Genomic DNA, 16,954 nt, shown 5'->3' on the forward strand with positions numbered 1-16,954 from the left:
GCAAAGCCGTGCCAATTTGCCAAAGCCCCGTGCACCCCCTTCAGGAGGACAGGATCGGCCCACGCTGCCTGTCCTCCAGCCTCTCCCCACCCCCACCCCAACTCCATCCCCTGGTCCACTTCCAACTTCTGAAGGCCCAGCCCTGGGCAGTCTCTTTCATCCAATGCCATCCCATCAACGAATGCTTCTCACTCTCCAGTGTCTGCCTGGTTCCAGAATCTCTCACAGCAGCCTAGAGAGGCAAGTATTATCCTCATGTGGTAGACAGGGAAACTGAGGCACAGAGGACTTTAAGGTCACAAACCTGGACAGTGGTAGGTCAATGTGGAAGTCCTGCCTCCCCAAGTCTCTGCTAAGTTGGCATCTGTAAACATGGGGGCCTTGCCTCTCCCCTTGGCCTCTGTGACCCCCACACTCATCTTTACAAGTGTCCCCATTCCTATGCCTCACAACCATGCCAGCTGCCTTGTCCCAGATAGAACTCGCACTCAGCCCCTCTCCCTGCTGGCCCACCGGCCTTCAGAACAGGTCAAGCTCCTCTGACCTCAGGGCCTTTGCACTTACTCTTAACGCGGTCTCCCCCCTTGTCTGCCCACTTGATCCCAGCCTGGGCTCACTTTCTCTGCCTCTTTTGTTACTCTTAGTCCCAGCATGGCGTAAACACTGTCTCCCAACCACTGGGCTTGTTTTGTTCTGTGTCTCTCCTCAGCTAGGGCTCATGGGGCACACCTTGTTCTCGTTCACAGCCATGTTCCCTCCTCCTGCCCCAGCATCTGCTGCTAACTAGACACTCAATAACTGTTAAAGGGAGGGAGGGATGGATGGATGGATGTCCCAAAAGCAACCAGAACCTGAGGGACATCAGAGGACACTGTCTTGAGGCCTCTGCTGACCTGGGGAAGGGAATGGAGCCCTGAGGTCTGACTGTGTGTCTCCCCGCAGGTGTGGTGGCTCCGCCCTCACTGAAATCATCAACCCCAACTACATGGGGATGGGGCCCCTCGGGCACCTGAAGCAGGTCCTGTCCCCTGACCTTCAGCCCACAGCCTGGAGCTACGACCAGCCGCCCAAGGACAACTCCCTAGGCCCAGGAAGGGGAGAGACCCCTCCAACCCCTCCCTCCCAAGCGCCCGTCTCACCGAAGAAGCTGTCGTCCTCATCCCGGGGCCCCGGCCCCAGGACACAGGAATCAAGGTGAGCAGTCCCTGCCCTGGGTTTTCACCTCCAGAATCTGGCCCTAGTACGGAAGCTGCCGCAGGGCAGGGGTGTGTCCGCTGCTGGGCTCTGGGGCCCACCCTCTGGGCTGGGAGCACAGTAGGCACTTAAGGACTGCTTGTGGAACTCTAGTTCTGACCCTATTGGTATACACTTGAAAGATTTTTTTACACAGAATACAAAATTTTGAAGATACTGCAGAAAACAAACACAAAAATCTTCCTATAAAATCTGCAGTTCTTGAAAAATGCATTTCTATAACCACTGAACCATCTGGCGGTCCCCCATTCCCCGGAGGGCCCAAGGAGCAGGGGTGGAGTTCCGCAAAGGCCTCCCACCCGCCAGCTCCCTCTTCTTACCATGAAGAAGGTTCTTGTTCCCATGGGGAAGCACTTACTATTGAGGGTGGTCAGGAAAGGCAGTGGCTGGGGCAGGGAGTCAACTAAAGGGAGAGAACTAGCCTGCAGAGGAAGGAGTTGGCCAGGAAACTTCTGGAAGGGTTGGAAAAAGCAGAGCTGTGTCTCGAGCTGGTCCAGGTGGCACGTGTCAGGACACAGTGGGCAGCCAGGGCACTGCCTCGTCTCTCCCGTGTTGGCACCAAGCAATCCCATCTGCGGGCACCTCGTGGGAATGCAGGGGAGGGGCCCTACGAGCTCCTGGACCCCAGGGTGACAGGCAGAAATGAAAAGTGCAGGTTCCAGGTAACAGTGAAGATCTACAAAGCACCGTTAGTGTCGCTTCCCTTGTGGCTATTTGCAAGGGCTTTGGGGGCCTGCCATGGGCCTTTCAAGCCTGCCTGGTGTTTTCTGACGCACGTTTATTAGGAGCCAGGGCAGGGAGCCCCAGCAACCACCTCTCTCACCTCCCACCATGCCTCGACTTCCACACCTGGCTGGCTGGGGTTTCCTGGGGGTTGAGGGCCAGTTCATACTTTTCTTCCTTAAACTCTTTCTCTTTTAAAAAACAACTAGAGGAGAGGAAGGGAGGCTGGGATGGGCAGGACAGAGGTAAATAAACTGCCCCAGCTGCCCTCAGCCTGCCTGCCTCCAGTTTTCACAATTTATTGATAAAATTTCTTGGCTGTGGTCATTTGTCAGAAACAAGGGAAGGAGAAACCATCTCCCCTCCCCCCCTGGCAAAATGAGGACAGCAGCTGCCGTGCGGTGGGTGCTGAGGCGCCCGTTGGCCCAAATCACAGGAGTGGCAGATGGACCCCGGGGAAAGGGACTGCAGATCACCCCAGAAAACAAGGAGATTAGCTACTCCTTTAAGTGGAATGCTTTTAGGTTCTCAGAGTAAAGGTATCTTGTGCGGGAGGCCTTGAAGACAGGCTGGAACCAGTGAGCAATGCTTCCCTCTGCTTCCCCGAGAAGGCAACCTGGGGGGCTTCTGCGCTCACTTCTCACCCAGAAGGTGACTAGAGGCAAGAAACCAGCTGCCCCCATACCTGCCTATAGCCCTCTGCTGCTCCCAACCGCGGCTCAGCCTGGGCAAAGACGGGAAAAAGGGGGTGTTGCCATCACCCACATCTCTGGTTATGCAACTATTTCCAGTCTCTCCAAAAAGTCATGAGCAAAAAAATCCCAAGTGTACAGTCAAGCCTCTTGGCACGTCACTGAGGCCAGCCCACCCCACACCCCCGGAGCCCATCTGGGCGATGCCCACTCGGCCCTGAGCCTGCCCATGGGCATCTTGGGAGCAGCGTCTTGGCGCACACACACCATCAGTGAGAGCCCAGTGGGCCCCGGGACCCCACTTTCTGCCCCACAGCTTCCCTTTTTTGCAGAAAGCAAAAAACTAGAACACTCCCCTGGGAGATGAAGCTGTTGGACAGAAAATAAAATGTGTTCCTGTTCCTGGTTCTCATAATTTGCTCAGCAGGAAACCACCTCAGTGGGCTGTGACAAGTCACAAAAGGCAGCAGCAGCAGCGCGGCCCACCTGGGGCTAGGCATGAGCTCCTCTGCCCGACAGTCCAGCCGCCCTGTTTTCTCGCTCCTGCCTGACCCCCCTGTGTTCATCTCCAGGTTCCCTCTGATTTTCCGCATCACAGCTGTTTTCCCTTCCCCCTTGGTGTTGGGACATGGGGGATGCCACCCTCCAGGAGACCCCCAGGGAGAGGACTTTATGTGCTCAGGAAGCACATAAATCAGGAACATGTGTCCCTGAGCACAGAATTTGGTTCATGGCCACCTCCTGTGCCTGAAGTGGTGTCACACAGGGGGCTCCCACGTGCCTATTTAATGGGGGTTCCTGGAGCTGGAGCCCTCGAGGAAGCACCCGTGGGCCCTCGGGAGGTCACTGCCTACAAAGCTTCCGCTCCCAGAGGGCAGAGCAGAATTTGCTAGAGAGGGCAGGGAGCCTGCGGGACTTGGGGAGGAAGCCCAGAAGCAGCAGTGATGGGGAGGAGCCCTGGAGGGCAGCTCTGATGAGGACAGAAGGGGCTTGATTCTGGGCCCCGGAGGCCCTCGCTTCCCTCCAGCACACGCTGACCAGCATACGCCAGTGAGCGGGTGTGTACAGTTAATGGCGGGAGAAGTTCCAGGCAAGAATGGAGGTTGCCTGGGAGGTGACACATGAGCAGCGCGCACTCTCTGCTCTATTTTATATTTCACGAGGTGAGGGTCACACGGCCTGGACCAGCCATTGACAAGGAGCCACGGGGTGGTGATCACTGTGGGGTGCAGTTGCCATCCTGGCTGGTTCCAAGACACTTTTATCACTGCAAAAGAAAACCCCATCCTGGGGCCTCCCTGGGGCCTCGGGGGTAAGTCTCAGGCTATCGCTGCAATGGCCTGAGCTCCATCCTGCCAGGGAGCTACCCACATGGCGCGCAGACCTCTCCTGTCTGCCCGCTGCTCCCCTCAGCAGTGGATTTCAGTGGATCCTCCTGTTCTGCTCCCCACTCTGTCTCTGGTCACTCCTCTCACCCCCACACCTCTGGCCTGCACCCCAGCTCTTCTATGCAAAAATAAATAAAATCTTCAAGACACATCTTTAAAAAGAATTAAAAAGCCCCATCCCGCGGAGGGGGGCCCTCACGTGTCTCTTCCCTGCGGCCCCTTCTTCCAGCTCCAGGCCCGGGGACGTGGGGAAGAACCCCGCCGAGGCCTCGCCGCCCGCGGACCCGGACCTGACCAAGCCCGAGATGTTCGAGAACCCTCTGTATGGGTCCGTGAGTTCTTTCCCCAAGCTGGCTCCCCGGAAGGAACAGGAGTCCCCCAAAATGCCGCGGAAGGAGCCCCTGCCCTGCCCGGACCCGGGAGCCTTGTCCCCCAGCGTCCTGCTGCCCAAGCCCCCCGAGGCCGAGGGCGGCAAGGCGGGCGCCAAGCCGGGGGCCGCCTTCCTGAGCCCCGCGCCGCGGCTGCGCTCCTTCACCTGCTCGTCCTCGGCCGCCGGCCCCGCCGCGGGCCCCGCGGGCGGCGACAAGGGCGCGGGGAAGCCCAAGGCCCCGCCCGGCGCGCCGGGCCCGGTGCCGGTGCCGGTGCCCACCAAGCGGCCCGTCAAGCCCTCCCGGTCCGAACTGAGCCAGCCGGGCCCGGCCGCCCCCGCGCTGCTGCGGCCGCCGCTGCCGGTGAAGAGCCCCGCGGTGCTGCACCTGCAGCACGCCAAGGGCCGCGACTACCGCGACCACAGCGAGCTCCCGCACCACGGCAAGCACCGGCCGGACGACGCGCCGCTCGGCAGGGCCGCCACGCAGGTGCGCGCGGGGGGCGCGGGGGCGGCCCGCCGGGGGCGCGGGCGGGGGCTCGGGCAGCGCGGCCTCTGCACGGCCGTGCCCCGGGGTCCGGCCGGCCTGGCCAGGCGCGCACAGGGCCGCGTGCCCGGGTGGACGCGCCCCCCGCGCGTGGGTTCTGGGAACGCGAGCCCGAGCCACCCCAGGAGGAAGGCGGAGGAGGCAGGATTTGCACGCAGGCGGGTGGGACCCCAAACCCCTCCTGCCATGAAAGGTTGAAAGGAGGCGCAGGACCCCCGTGCCAGACCAGGGGCGAAGGCTCCGGAAACACCAGCTCCCCTGCAGCTCATTGTCCTTCCTTTTGGCCCTCCAAAGAGCCCCTGCGTGTTAGAGCCTTCCAACTAATGGCCCCGTCCGGCCTATACAATGGAATGTTTTATTTTTTGGTAAAGACGAACAGTGGTTAAGAACAGACCTGGAGCCAGGCTTGTCCTGGGTTTGAACCCCGCGTCTCCAACTACCTGGTTCTGTGCCTTGAGCCTCAGTTTACTCATCTGGAAAAGGGGGCTATAGAGACTACCTGCCGCTCAGGCTTACAAGGAAGATTCAGTTTTATTATTTCTTCGGTTATAATGTATGCATATAAATGACACACTTACAGTATGCATTATATTCCATAGTCAGAGACTTTACAACGTACACATATAACATGCATGTGTGATGGAACATGTGTAATAAAGTAACGGCTGGGTGATGGCTCTTTTCAGGGGCATGTTAAAGGAAATCTCACTTCACCTGCAGGTGCCAGGACACGGGGACCTTTAGTTAAGTCAGTCCCGGGGAGAATGCAGCCCAGCCCTGACCATCTCCTGTTCTCCCACAGTGAAGCCCTGGAGAGCTGCCAGAGAGACGGGAGCCCAGAGGAGCAGCTGGACGCACAGACCCTCTCCCGGGCCCCCCGTGGCCTCCTCCTCCCCAGCTGCCTGTGCAGAGCTTCATGTTTTCCAGTAGAGCACCCGGCTTCGGTGGCTCGGGAGCTCAGAACCCAGTGCTGAGGCTGGAAGGCACAGGGACCAGATGGTCCACAGAGAAGCCACATACCTGAGCCCCAGCTTGATCTTGGTACTCGGGACCCAAGAGCCTGTTCTGGTTGCGTTTTGAAGAAGGCAACTAAAGCACCGATTGGGGGTGGAGCAACATAAATAATAATACTATTAATAATAATAATGGCTACATGTGTGGCGCCCTGATCATGTGCTAGCCACCGTGCTGAGTGCTCAAAGGAACAATGGAGGCTTGAATCTTCTTCAGTCAACCAAAACCACGTCCCCAGACCCCAGTTCAATTCTATGTCCTGAGCGGTTTGGGCAAAGCATTAATTAAGGTCAGCCCCGGAGTGAGATGGGCTGGGCCTCTCGGGAGCAGAAGGTGAATGGTTCACAGAACAACCCGACTCTGTCGAATGTCAGAGATGCCAAGTGCTTTAGCCAATGCTCCGGAGGTTCCAGCAGGACTGACACAGAGCAGGGGCCCCTCTGGCTCCTCCAGATTGTTCAGTTGGATGGAGAAGACACCTCACCAGCAGCGAAGAGATCCGCGTCAACCCAGCTAGAGCCCCGGCCTGTGCCACACCCTTGCACCTTTCTCAAGGTGGGCCTCCACCTTCAGGCCATGTGTCACGCGAGCCCCAGCAACGGTCTCCTCATGCTAACACAAGTCTTGGCTGTTGCTTTTGTGGTCCAGACTGGCCGCCAGGCAGGATGAACTTCTACCAAAAGGCCCTAGGACAGTGCTGCCTCCAGGGCGCCCACCCTGCTTCCTTGGTTGCTAGGAGAGTAGATTAGTCATATCTTTATTCATACGTGGCTTTTTGACATGGCAATTTAGAAAGGAATTTGAACCAAATATGTGTGTGCAGGTGAATAGGTACGAACCTTACTTCCCCACTTGTCCGTCTGCATGACCAATAAACCATGTCTTTCTCACTGAGCTGCGCTGCCTGGTGTCTTTTCCTGACATCTAGAACCAGACAGGTCTCTAGGCCGTCGGGGCGCAGAGCAGCCACTGGGGAGAGGAGTGGTGAGGAGAGGTCATCGCTCTGGCCAGAGGGGACTCAGTGAACTAGTTTGGAGTTGGGCGTGGCCCATCAACGCCACTCCTTGTGGGGCCCAGTCGTCACCAGCATCACCCCATCAACCCGCCGGCATCATCCACCACCACTGCCCCAAGTTGCACCTGGCTTTAAGTGTCTGTTGCTAGTCCCAGAGTCACTAAACATGCTCCAAAATGCCCAAGTCAAGGGCCTCCAACTGCCCACCTGCAGGGGCCCCGGGACTGCAGGGGTCAGGGAGCAGTTGCTAACCCGGAGGTCTGCTTCCAGGGTGCTTAAGCCTACACTGCTCTCCACCACTTGTGCTACCCGCTGGCCAGGCTGGACCCCAGCAGAGCTGGAGGCCCCAGAGCAAACCCCTGCCTGTCGGCAAGCCGTGCAGGCTGACGAGGCCGGGTTTGAAGGGCAGCTGCAATGATGGCTGCTCACCCCCCTCGTCTGGAATCCCCTGACACTGCCGACCCGCAGTCTGGTCCCCACATGGAACCTGAACCCAGTCCTCCAGCAGCAGCTTTCTGGCTTGATGGGCCAAGGGCTAGGGTAGCAGGACAGATAGAGACACCAGCTTTAGGCCAATGGCCCCGACACCCATCACCCACCACCCAGGACCAGGACAGGCATGGCTGTGGCACCTGGGAGCCCACGGTTTCAGGGGCGGGCTGATGCTCTGCAAGGTGCCTGGAGCTGCTCACATGCAGGGAGAGCAAAAAGGGGAGCTCCCATGCCCACCCAGAGTGGACTCCAGGCCTCCCCTCCCCACCATTTCTGAAGGTACCCAGGAGAAGCAAGTAGAGCAGCAGCAGGGGGTGCACCTTAGACTTCCCATCACTCTTTGCTCTGAGTTCTAGTCACCCGCACAAACAGGGGACCCCAAGTGCCTCTCCCGACTCCCACACCGGCCGTGTGAGCACCCACTGGGTCTTGGCTGTCCATTGACGGGAGCAGGCCCACCTCCAGGCCAAAGCAGAGACATCGCGACATTCAAGATTTTTCATCCTGGCCCTTCAACTGATGCCTCAGCCCAGACCCCTGATCCCCTGCCCACCTTTCTTCTGGTGGTTGGCCCATCTCTTGGGGGCCCCTCTAGCCAGATAGCTTTCCTTTCTGCTCTGCTCTGATCTGAGGTCTCCCTAACACCCGCTTCTCCCACCTACAGCAGGATGAGTGGGAGCCCAGAAATCCCTGCGTCTTTATCACCTAGTCTTCACCTCTGCTCCACGCCAGCTGTTCACCAAGCTCCTGACCGAGAAGGCGGATTCATTGACAAGCTTTCCTCACCCAAGTGTCCCTGAGCCCTTAGGAGGAAGCCCACTGCCCCCTGACTTTGCAAAGCTGCTCCCATCACTCTTTTTTTAAGCCAATATTTCCTTCTTTGTATGATTCTATGAGAGCTGGCGGAAGCCTGCAGATTCTATGCCAACAGAAGGTGTTGTTACGACGGGCGCTCTCCAACAGTGACCAGACCCCAGCATCGCCACCCCAGTGCGGTGACCACTGGGTCTGGGGCCAGCCCTGCCCAGCTGCTCCTCCTTCCTGGTTTTGGTCTTTTTCGGTGCCAGTTCTTCCACCCCATAGGAAGGAAATTAGTGAGTCATTCAGAAAAGCTCTCTCCCACAGCTACCTTCCCTAACCCCAGCCTACAGGTTCTCGGCTCCTCGGGTCCTTAAAATAGCTCCTTTCTCTTGACAAACTAATTTCCATGGAGATCAGGTCTCTCTCTGAAGGCCTAGAAGCTTCCCGCAAGGCAGTAAGCCCAGCTCCAGCCTTCCCTTCAGCACAGAGGCCCTTTATAATGCAAATACATGATCTCACCCCCACCCACAGCCCAGGAGTGCCATCCCTCCCAGAGTCCTGCACTGCTCAGGGAACAGCCTGGGCAGGTAGTGGCCAGGCGCAGACCTTCTGCTGTCTCGTCATATCCTGTTGGGCTTACTGGCACGTGCTGGTCGATTCCCCCAGGGCCCTGCCAACTAGACCACGGGGTTTGCCTGTGACTCACTTCTGTCAGATGTGGCCAGCTGGTGGTCTCCACCAAGCACTCAGCCACACTGAGGGCGAGGCCTTGGCCTGGAGTCAGCAAGTTTTTTAGGGAGACCACGATGGGAGAGCTGGTGGTCAGGGCGAATGGAGTTTAAATATCCTGCTTTTCATTGCCTAAAAATGTGGTCTTGTATGGGGGTCCATAAGCTTGTGTGCCCCTTAGTTTCCTCCTTGTCAAGGACCTGGACAGAAGGTGCTTCTGTTTACAGTCATGAGGATTCAGGGGGTTCTCCTCTGCAGAGGCTGAGAGGCTGGCATGCTGGAGGAGGCTCCAACTCCTCCCTGGCAGACAGCACGTGGGAAGGCCCTGGAAGACGCTCCACAAGGAAGCAGGTGGGAGAAGAAGGCCCACGCAGCAATGAGGGAGGTAGCCGATGTTGGTGCTTGGGTGCTAGAGGAATGTCCTAGAAGGAGGTGGGGAAAGGCCTCCCAGGGGTGGCCAAGAATAAGACTAAACAAACAAGGTAGGAAATCAAGGGGGTGGTGAGCCTGGGAAATCCTTGAAGGCAGGAGCTGTTCAGCACAGGAGGACCAGTTGAGGCCAGGAGCAGCGGTGAAGGCCAATTGGCCTGGTTGAGGCCAGGGGTGCTAGTTGAGGCTGGGGGCACTAGTTCACTCCAAATGGGCTAGTTGAGGCCAGGAGGACTGATTGAGGCTAGGGGAGCTATTTTAGTCAAGGAGCTCGAGCTGCAGCTGAGAGACTAGTTGAGGTCAAGGGGTCACTAGTTGAGGCCAGGTAAGTTTATTGAGACCTGTTGAGGCCACGTATACCACTGGGGGCTGAGGGAGCTAACTGAGGCTAGGGCCTAGTTGAGACCCCGGGGAGCCCTGTCCTGGGATCCTATCAGAAGCAGGGGTTCTTCTCCCTCCCCCTTTAATGCATCATTTTCGCCACCTGCTGCTTCATGCCTTGACGGCCCCACAGCCCCGGCCTTCTCTGGTATATTCCACATGTAAGACTCCTGGAGAGGCCAGTTTGGGTCAGCTCATCTCCACCTGTTTTATTAATTTGGATTCCTGAGAAATGAACTCTGAGACGAAGATTTAAGTACACGGGAAGTATTTGGGAGGAATTCCAGGAAGCACTGGGATGGGGGGTGCTCTAGGAGCAGGCAGCCTCGGCGGCCAGCTGGGGCTCCCTCCATGGGCAACGGTGTGGAGCACACAAGGGGACCTCCCATCCAGCACCTGAGGGGCAGCCTCTGGGGCATTATTTCCTCAGCTCTTCTGGCCTGTGGGGCAAAACCAGCTCCAAAGATCAGAGAGTACTCCGGGGCCTGAGGAACTATTGGTGTGAGGGGCTGATGCAGGATGCGGTGGGGCACCAGGGGGGCTGCTCCACTGGCCACAGACCAGCAGGGCTCTAGAACCAGCCCAGCCTGGCCCCGGCCCCTCTAGGTTCTGCACCCCACCTTTGAGCTGATGTCCCAGTGCTCGGAGAGCCGCCACCTTCCTTCAGGTGAGTTCCAGAGCATGAGAGGCCCTTGAACATGCCTGTTCAAGAAATAGAAAAAAAACTGGTATATTGGAGTCTCTTGAGTATGACCCAGAGAAGTGGGGTGGGCTGTGGGGCCTCCAGGTACAGGTATTTAGAAGCTCATAACCACTCAGCCTGTTGGACGAGCACTTCAGCCCAAACGGGGGGCTCGCGATCCGCAAGTGGCCAGGTAGGCCCAAGAGGAAGCAAAGATTTCGAGTGTATCTGTGTGAGGATGTTGGTTGGGATCTGAAGGAGGTGGGAGGGCGTTTGTGTGTGAGGGATTACTGGGAAGGTGACAGAGGAGAGTGGAGATGCTGCATGGCCACAGGCAGGGGCCCTACAGCACAGTCCCCCCCACACCCCTGGGGTCCTGGCACAGAACACAGCACAGAGCATTAGAGGCCCCATGGAGAGTTACCATGTGTGCCCCATGTCTGTCAGTTTCTGTGAAGAATTCTTGGTTTTTGTTTTTGTTTTTTTAAATTACATCATTGTTCATTTTTGTACATTTTGTACAAAATTTACATTTTGCACATTTTGATTTCTCCCCTCAGGTGAGAAACCCATTAACATCCCCATAAATCTCCTTTCACCACCTCACCTGTGAACCATCAGCACAGTCCTGCTTGACCCCCTCCCTCCCCCTTCCCAGCTCTATGTCTCAGATCTATAATTTGCCTGCTAGTTTTGTCCTTTTTTTCCCTCTGACCTTTTGTTCAGTTCCCCTATATTCCTCCTATAAGTGAAACTGTTGCATTGGGCAACACCACACTGACGAAGACACAGGTGTCATGGAGCAGGCTGCACAAGGCAGGATGCTGCTGAGGGCAAGATCCTGGCTGTTTTTATTGATAGAACAATCATAGAGCATCAGCTCCGTGCATTAGGAGGACAAGGAGAAAGGATGGTGACACTCAGGAATGTCATCTAGGCCTTGGGGGACACGAGTCTGCTGACCATGTTATCAGTTTGATGATCAAGTGTTGTCATAGAAACTGGACCCCAGACCCCGGGCCATGGTCTTAATCTTATCAACAAGGCATTTCACTGATCAGCTTCTGGGGTCCCTTGTCATACATCGGTCCTCAGCCCCTGGGTTGTTCCCGGTCATACCTTGTGATGCACACCCTTCCCAGGGTGATCAGGCTCTCTGCTCTTGATTGCTGTGAAAAGCGCCTTGTAAGGTTTGGCTCCTATGGCTGATCGGCCGATTCTGAAGGGCAGTTCTGACCTTGGATAGGAATGCAGAACTGCAGGTAGCCATAACAGCAGCAGAACAGGCCGCTTAAGTTTAGCAGACTCACATGAAACCATCTGATATTTTTCTTTTTCTTTCTGACTTATTTCACTGAATATAATCCCTTCTAGCTCCATCCATGTTTTTGCAAGTGACATGAGTTTATCTTTTTTAATGGCTGAGTAGTAATCCATTGTGCATATATACCACATCCTCTTGATCCAGTCATCTGTTTTGGGGCATTTGGGTTGTTTCCATAGCTTACCTATTGTAAATAGTGCTGCTATAAACATAGGGGTGCAGGTGCCCTTTTGAATTAATGATTCTGTGTCCTTTGGGTAGATCCCTAGTTGTGGAAATGCTGGGTAACATGGTAGCTCCATTTTTAGTAGACTGAGGAGGCTCCACACAGCTTTCCATAGTGGCTGGACCAGCTTGTACTCCCACCAGCAGTGTAAGAAGGTTCTTTTTCTCCACATCCTCACCAGCATTTGTTGTTGCCAGCTGTTTTTTTTGTTTTTTTTTACCATGGGCCTTTCTCACCAGAGTGAGGTGATACCTCATTATGGTTTTGATTTGCATTTCCCTGATTGTAAGTGATATTGAGCATTTTTTCATATACCTTTGACCATTTGCATTTCCTCTTTGGATAGGTGTCTTCTTAGCTCTTCTGCCCATTTTTTGACTGGATTGTTTACTTTGTTTTTGCTGAGTCATGTGAGCTCTTTGTAGATCTTTGTAATCAGTCCTTTACCCATTGTATGGAGTGAATATTTTCTCTGTGAGGAATTGGTCAGACACAGCAGCCCATGTGATCCTGTGTTAGGCTCTAGTTTGACTCTAACTAAAAGGGTTTCCAGACTTAGCAAAGAGAGGGTACCCAGTTAAATTTGGATTTCAGATGAACAACAGATAATATCTTAGTGTCTGTCCCAAACAGTACGAGGGACTAAATATAACTGGACAGTGGCCACACCACATATGGAAACAGCCTATCCCACAACCCACCCTCATCGGCAGTCACAGCCTGGGAAGGCAGCTTGCTGCTCGTCACATGCAGATGACGCCAGACAGCAACCTCTGTAACAATCAGCCCAAATAACTCAGTTATTGATTAATAACTGAGTTTCCCTCATTTTTGTCACTGCTTCCAGCTTAGGAGTAACCAGAGAAAGCCATATATCTCCTCCCAGCTAACCACAGAGGGTGTCCTGCTTCTACCTGGCTTCTGGTCAGCCTCCTCCAGCCTCCCCAGGCCCACAGCCTGCAATCAGGGCTCACTTGGATCCCTCCCTTTTCTACCATAAAGCTGCCCCACTTCTCTGCCTATTTAGAGACAGACTCTGTAAAAAGCAAGTGTCTGTAGCTGTTGCCTGGCTAGAAGACGTTCTGAATACAATGCCTTTGCTGGTCTTGTTTGGTTGGTTTTCAATATTTATACAATAAGTATGTCTCTAACAATTTGCACTAAAAATTAAGTTTTATCTGATAGTGAAATTTAACTGGACCACCTATGTTTTTTCTGGCAACCTAGGGCTGCCCCATCTATCTGAGGATCCAGGTAAAGACTACCCTGGAGGTGGAGGACAGCTGTGCTTCCAGCTGGATGATGCACTCACTCTGTGACTCTGTCAGGTATGATGAGCCTGAGCGAGCACAGAGACGTGATAGCAAATACCATCATCACATTCTAGACTGTAAGTTCAGGCTTCCTATCAAAGGGAACCAACTGGGAGCTAAGGGAGTAGCTGTTATGGTAAAATTTTGAAATGTAGATGAAACTTAGAGGAGCAAGTATTCCCCCATCCAAGTTTCTTTTCACTCTTTTTTTTAAAAAAATTTATTTATTTATGCATACAAGAACTGGGGTACTTTTCACTCTTAAGTCATGGAAAGTTAGTGACCTATTAGCTACACAGTTGGACAAGTTATTTACCATTGCAGGAAAGAGAAAATTTGCAAATTGAGTTCAGGCAGCTATCTAAAAAAAAAAATAAAATAAACAGTTGACAGTCTTCAGAAGTGGTTAATGCTGGTGGTCAGCTGGGGCCTCAGTTGTGGCTGAAATCCTTCTGGCCTGGCCTTTGAGTTACACAGATCCAGTCCTGCTGCTCCTGACCCCAGGTCTGCTCGCATTCCATATCAAGTGCTTAGATGCCATCTTTGGCTGGAGAAGTAACAAAGAACTCACAGACATGCCTAAACCCCCCCAGCCTAGAAGGGAAATGTTGATAACCGATGGGCAGCAAGGAGAGGTGAAGGACTGCAGGAGCCACAGATGCTTCTTTCCAACCCTCATGGTCAAGTCATCCCCACAGAACACACATCCACACTGCAGGGCAGCCTGCTATGCTGTCCCCTCCCTCTCACGCCCTCCCCTCTCCATCCATTGTTCCTCACCTTCCCCTCTGCCTTTGTGCATGCCGTCCTTTTGTGATCAAGTTAAATTTAAGCTTTCTATTCCATAAAAATTTCAATATCGGGCCTCCCCAGTGGCACAGCGGTTGAGTGCTGGGTTGCTGCACAGCGGTTGAGTGCTGGGAAGCTGCCCGCAGCCTCTGCGGTGCCGGTTCGATCCCTGGCTGCTCCCCGGCCACTGGAGGAGGGTCCCACATGGTGCGCAGACCTCTCCTGCCGCCCACTGCACCTCTCAGCAGTGTACTTTGGTCCTTCTGCCTGCTCTGCTCCCCGCTCTGGCTCTGGTGAATTCTCTCACCCTCCCACGCTTCTGACTGTACCCTGTGCTTGTAAAAATAAATAAAAATAAATCTTAAAAAAAAATTTCAATATCATTCTTCAAAGAAATAGAACAAATATTGATGAAATTCATATGGAGCCACCAAACTCCCAAAAGCCAAAGCTCTCCTGAAAAAAAAAGAAGGGAATGGAGGTATTACATGCCCAGACTTCAAACTGTACTACAAAGCCATAATAATCAAAACTGCATGGCACTGGAACAAGAACAGACACACAGACCAATGCAACCAAATAGAAAATCCAGAAATAAACCCACAGATTTACCGTCAACAAATCATTGACAAAGGAGCAAAGAATATGCAATGGAGCAAAGAAAGTTTGTTGAACAAATGGTGCTGGGAAAACTGGGTCACTACATGCAAAAGAATGAAGCTTGACTACTACCTCACACCATGCACAAAAACCAACTCAAAATGGGTTAAAGAACTACATACAAGACCTGAAACCATAAAATATATAGAAGGAAATATAGGTGAAACACTACATGACATGCACCTCAGTAACATCTTTAAAGACACATCACCCAAAGCAGTTATAGTGAAGGCAAAGATAAAGATCAGACACAAAAATAGTCACAGGAAATCAGATATGAATGTGTTAATAGACAAAAAAAAATCTTTGGGGGAAAGGAGGATCTAGTTTGTATCTCTGGAAAAAAATGGTTTGCATTACTCTCAGGTCCTTACAGAGGGGTAACGTAGATGAAAGACAATGAAAGGTCAAGATCCTTTCTAGAATCAGATAATTCAGAAAAATAAACTAAATAGGACAATCAATACTCTACATCAAATTAAAGAGCTTCTGTACAGCAAAAGAGACAGTATCCAAAACAAAGAGACACCCCACCGACTGGAAGAAAATTTTGCACACAACACTAATGATAAAGGACTGATCACAAAAATCTACAAAGAGCTGATGAGACTCAACAAAAACAAAGTAAGTAATCCAGTCAAAAAATGGGCAGAAGAAGAGCTAAAAAGGAACTTCTCCAAAGAGGAAATACAAATGGCCAACAGGCACATGAAAAAATGTTCAGCATCACTTGTCATCAGGGAAATGCAAATCAAAACTACCCTGAGATACCATCTCACACCAGTGAGAATGGCACATGTTAAAAAAAACTAGCAACAACAAATATTGGCGAGGATGTGGAGAAAAAGGAACTCTCCTGCACTGCTGGTGGGAGTGCAAACTGGTCCAACCACTCAGGGTGGGGATTCCTCATCCTGCTAAAGATGGAGCTTCCATATGATCCAGCGATTCCACTCCTAGGTATTTACCCAAAGGACACAAAAACATTAATTCAAAGGGGCACCTGCACCCCTATATTTATAGCAGCACTATTTACAATAGGTAAGCTATGGAAACAACCCAAATGGCCCAAAATAGATGACTGGATCAAGAAGACGTGATACATATACACAATGGAATATCACTCAGCAATCAACAAAGATAAACTCATGCAATTTGCAGCAACATGGATGGAGCTGGAAGAGATCATGCTCAGCGAAATAAGCCAGAAAGAAAAAGAAAAATACTGGATGGTCTCACTCATAGCAGGAATTTAGAAAACCTAAATAAGGGACCAGGAAAAAACCTATTTATAACAAAGTAAAAATCAAAATCAACAAGCAACTATAAACCAGAGACACACTACAGGGGGAGAGGAGGGGGTAGGAGCAAAACAAGGCGGGTGGGAATTGTATGGAGACTATAACCAAGATGAAGAGGCACACATTGTGCAAAAATGGAAAATGATGTAAAAAATGTATAAAATAAAAAATTTTAAAAAGCAGAGATTTCAATGCAAAAAAAAAAAAAAAAAACAACACAAGTATCATTTATAGCCTCAGAAAAATAACATTTTGTATCCAAGAAACAAGAAGAAAGGGTTTTTTTTTAAGCTATTCAAAAAACAAAGAGAGCTTTTAAAAATTAAAAATATGGAAACAGAGGGCCTCCCTGGTGGCGCAGGCAGCTGAGCGCCACACCGTGAAGTTGTCCACAGCCTCTGCAGCGCGGGTTCGATCCCAGCCAGCCAGCGAGAATCCCACATGGGGCGGCAGACCTCTCCTGTCTCACCTGCTGCTCCCCTCAGCAGTGTATTTCGTCAGTCTGCCTGTTCTGTTCCCTGCTCTGTCTCTGGGGAATCCTCTCACTCTCCTGCGCATCTGGCCTGTACCCCAGTTTTTGTATAAAAATAAATAAATCTTTAAAAACATATATGGAAACAGACGTAAGAAAATCAATAGAAGAGCTAGAATATAAAGTAAGGGAATACCCCAGTAAGAGTGAAAAGATAGAAACTAAGACATGTAAAAATACTAGGATATTAAAATGACCACATGTCAAAGGCTTTGCTAACTTATATATTAATGAGGAACCATTAGGATGTTTTAATGGAAAAATTAAAGCGCATACACAGAAATAGTCACAGGAA

General features: G+C 52.5%; 1 protein-coding gene across 1 annotated transcript in view; it reads left to right on the top strand.

Moving 5' to 3' along the window:
• INPP5D (inositol polyphosphate-5-phosphatase D) overlaps positions 1-6,873 on the top strand; it is a 93,584-nt gene extending 86,711 nt beyond the window's left edge. Inside the window, exons 25-27 of the mRNA XM_037524243.2 lie at positions 943-1,194; positions 4,287-4,914; positions 5,774-6,873. Of these exons, the coding sequence (XP_037380140.1) occupies positions 943-1,194; positions 4,287-4,914; positions 5,774-5,776 (883 nt within the window). The 3' untranslated portion in view covers positions 5,777-6,873. The remainder of the gene's footprint in view (positions 1-942; positions 1,195-4,286; positions 4,915-5,773) is intronic.
• Positions 6,874-16,954: the final 10,081 nt, after the last annotated feature.

Source organism: Talpa occidentalis, unplaced genomic scaffold (genome assembly GCF_014898055.3).
Source record: "Talpa occidentalis isolate TD23 unplaced genomic scaffold, MPIMG_talOcc4v2.1 talOcc4.3, whole genome shotgun sequence".
In the NCBI taxonomy this organism is placed as follows: domain Eukaryota; kingdom Metazoa; phylum Chordata; class Mammalia; order Eulipotyphla; family Talpidae; genus Talpa; species Talpa occidentalis.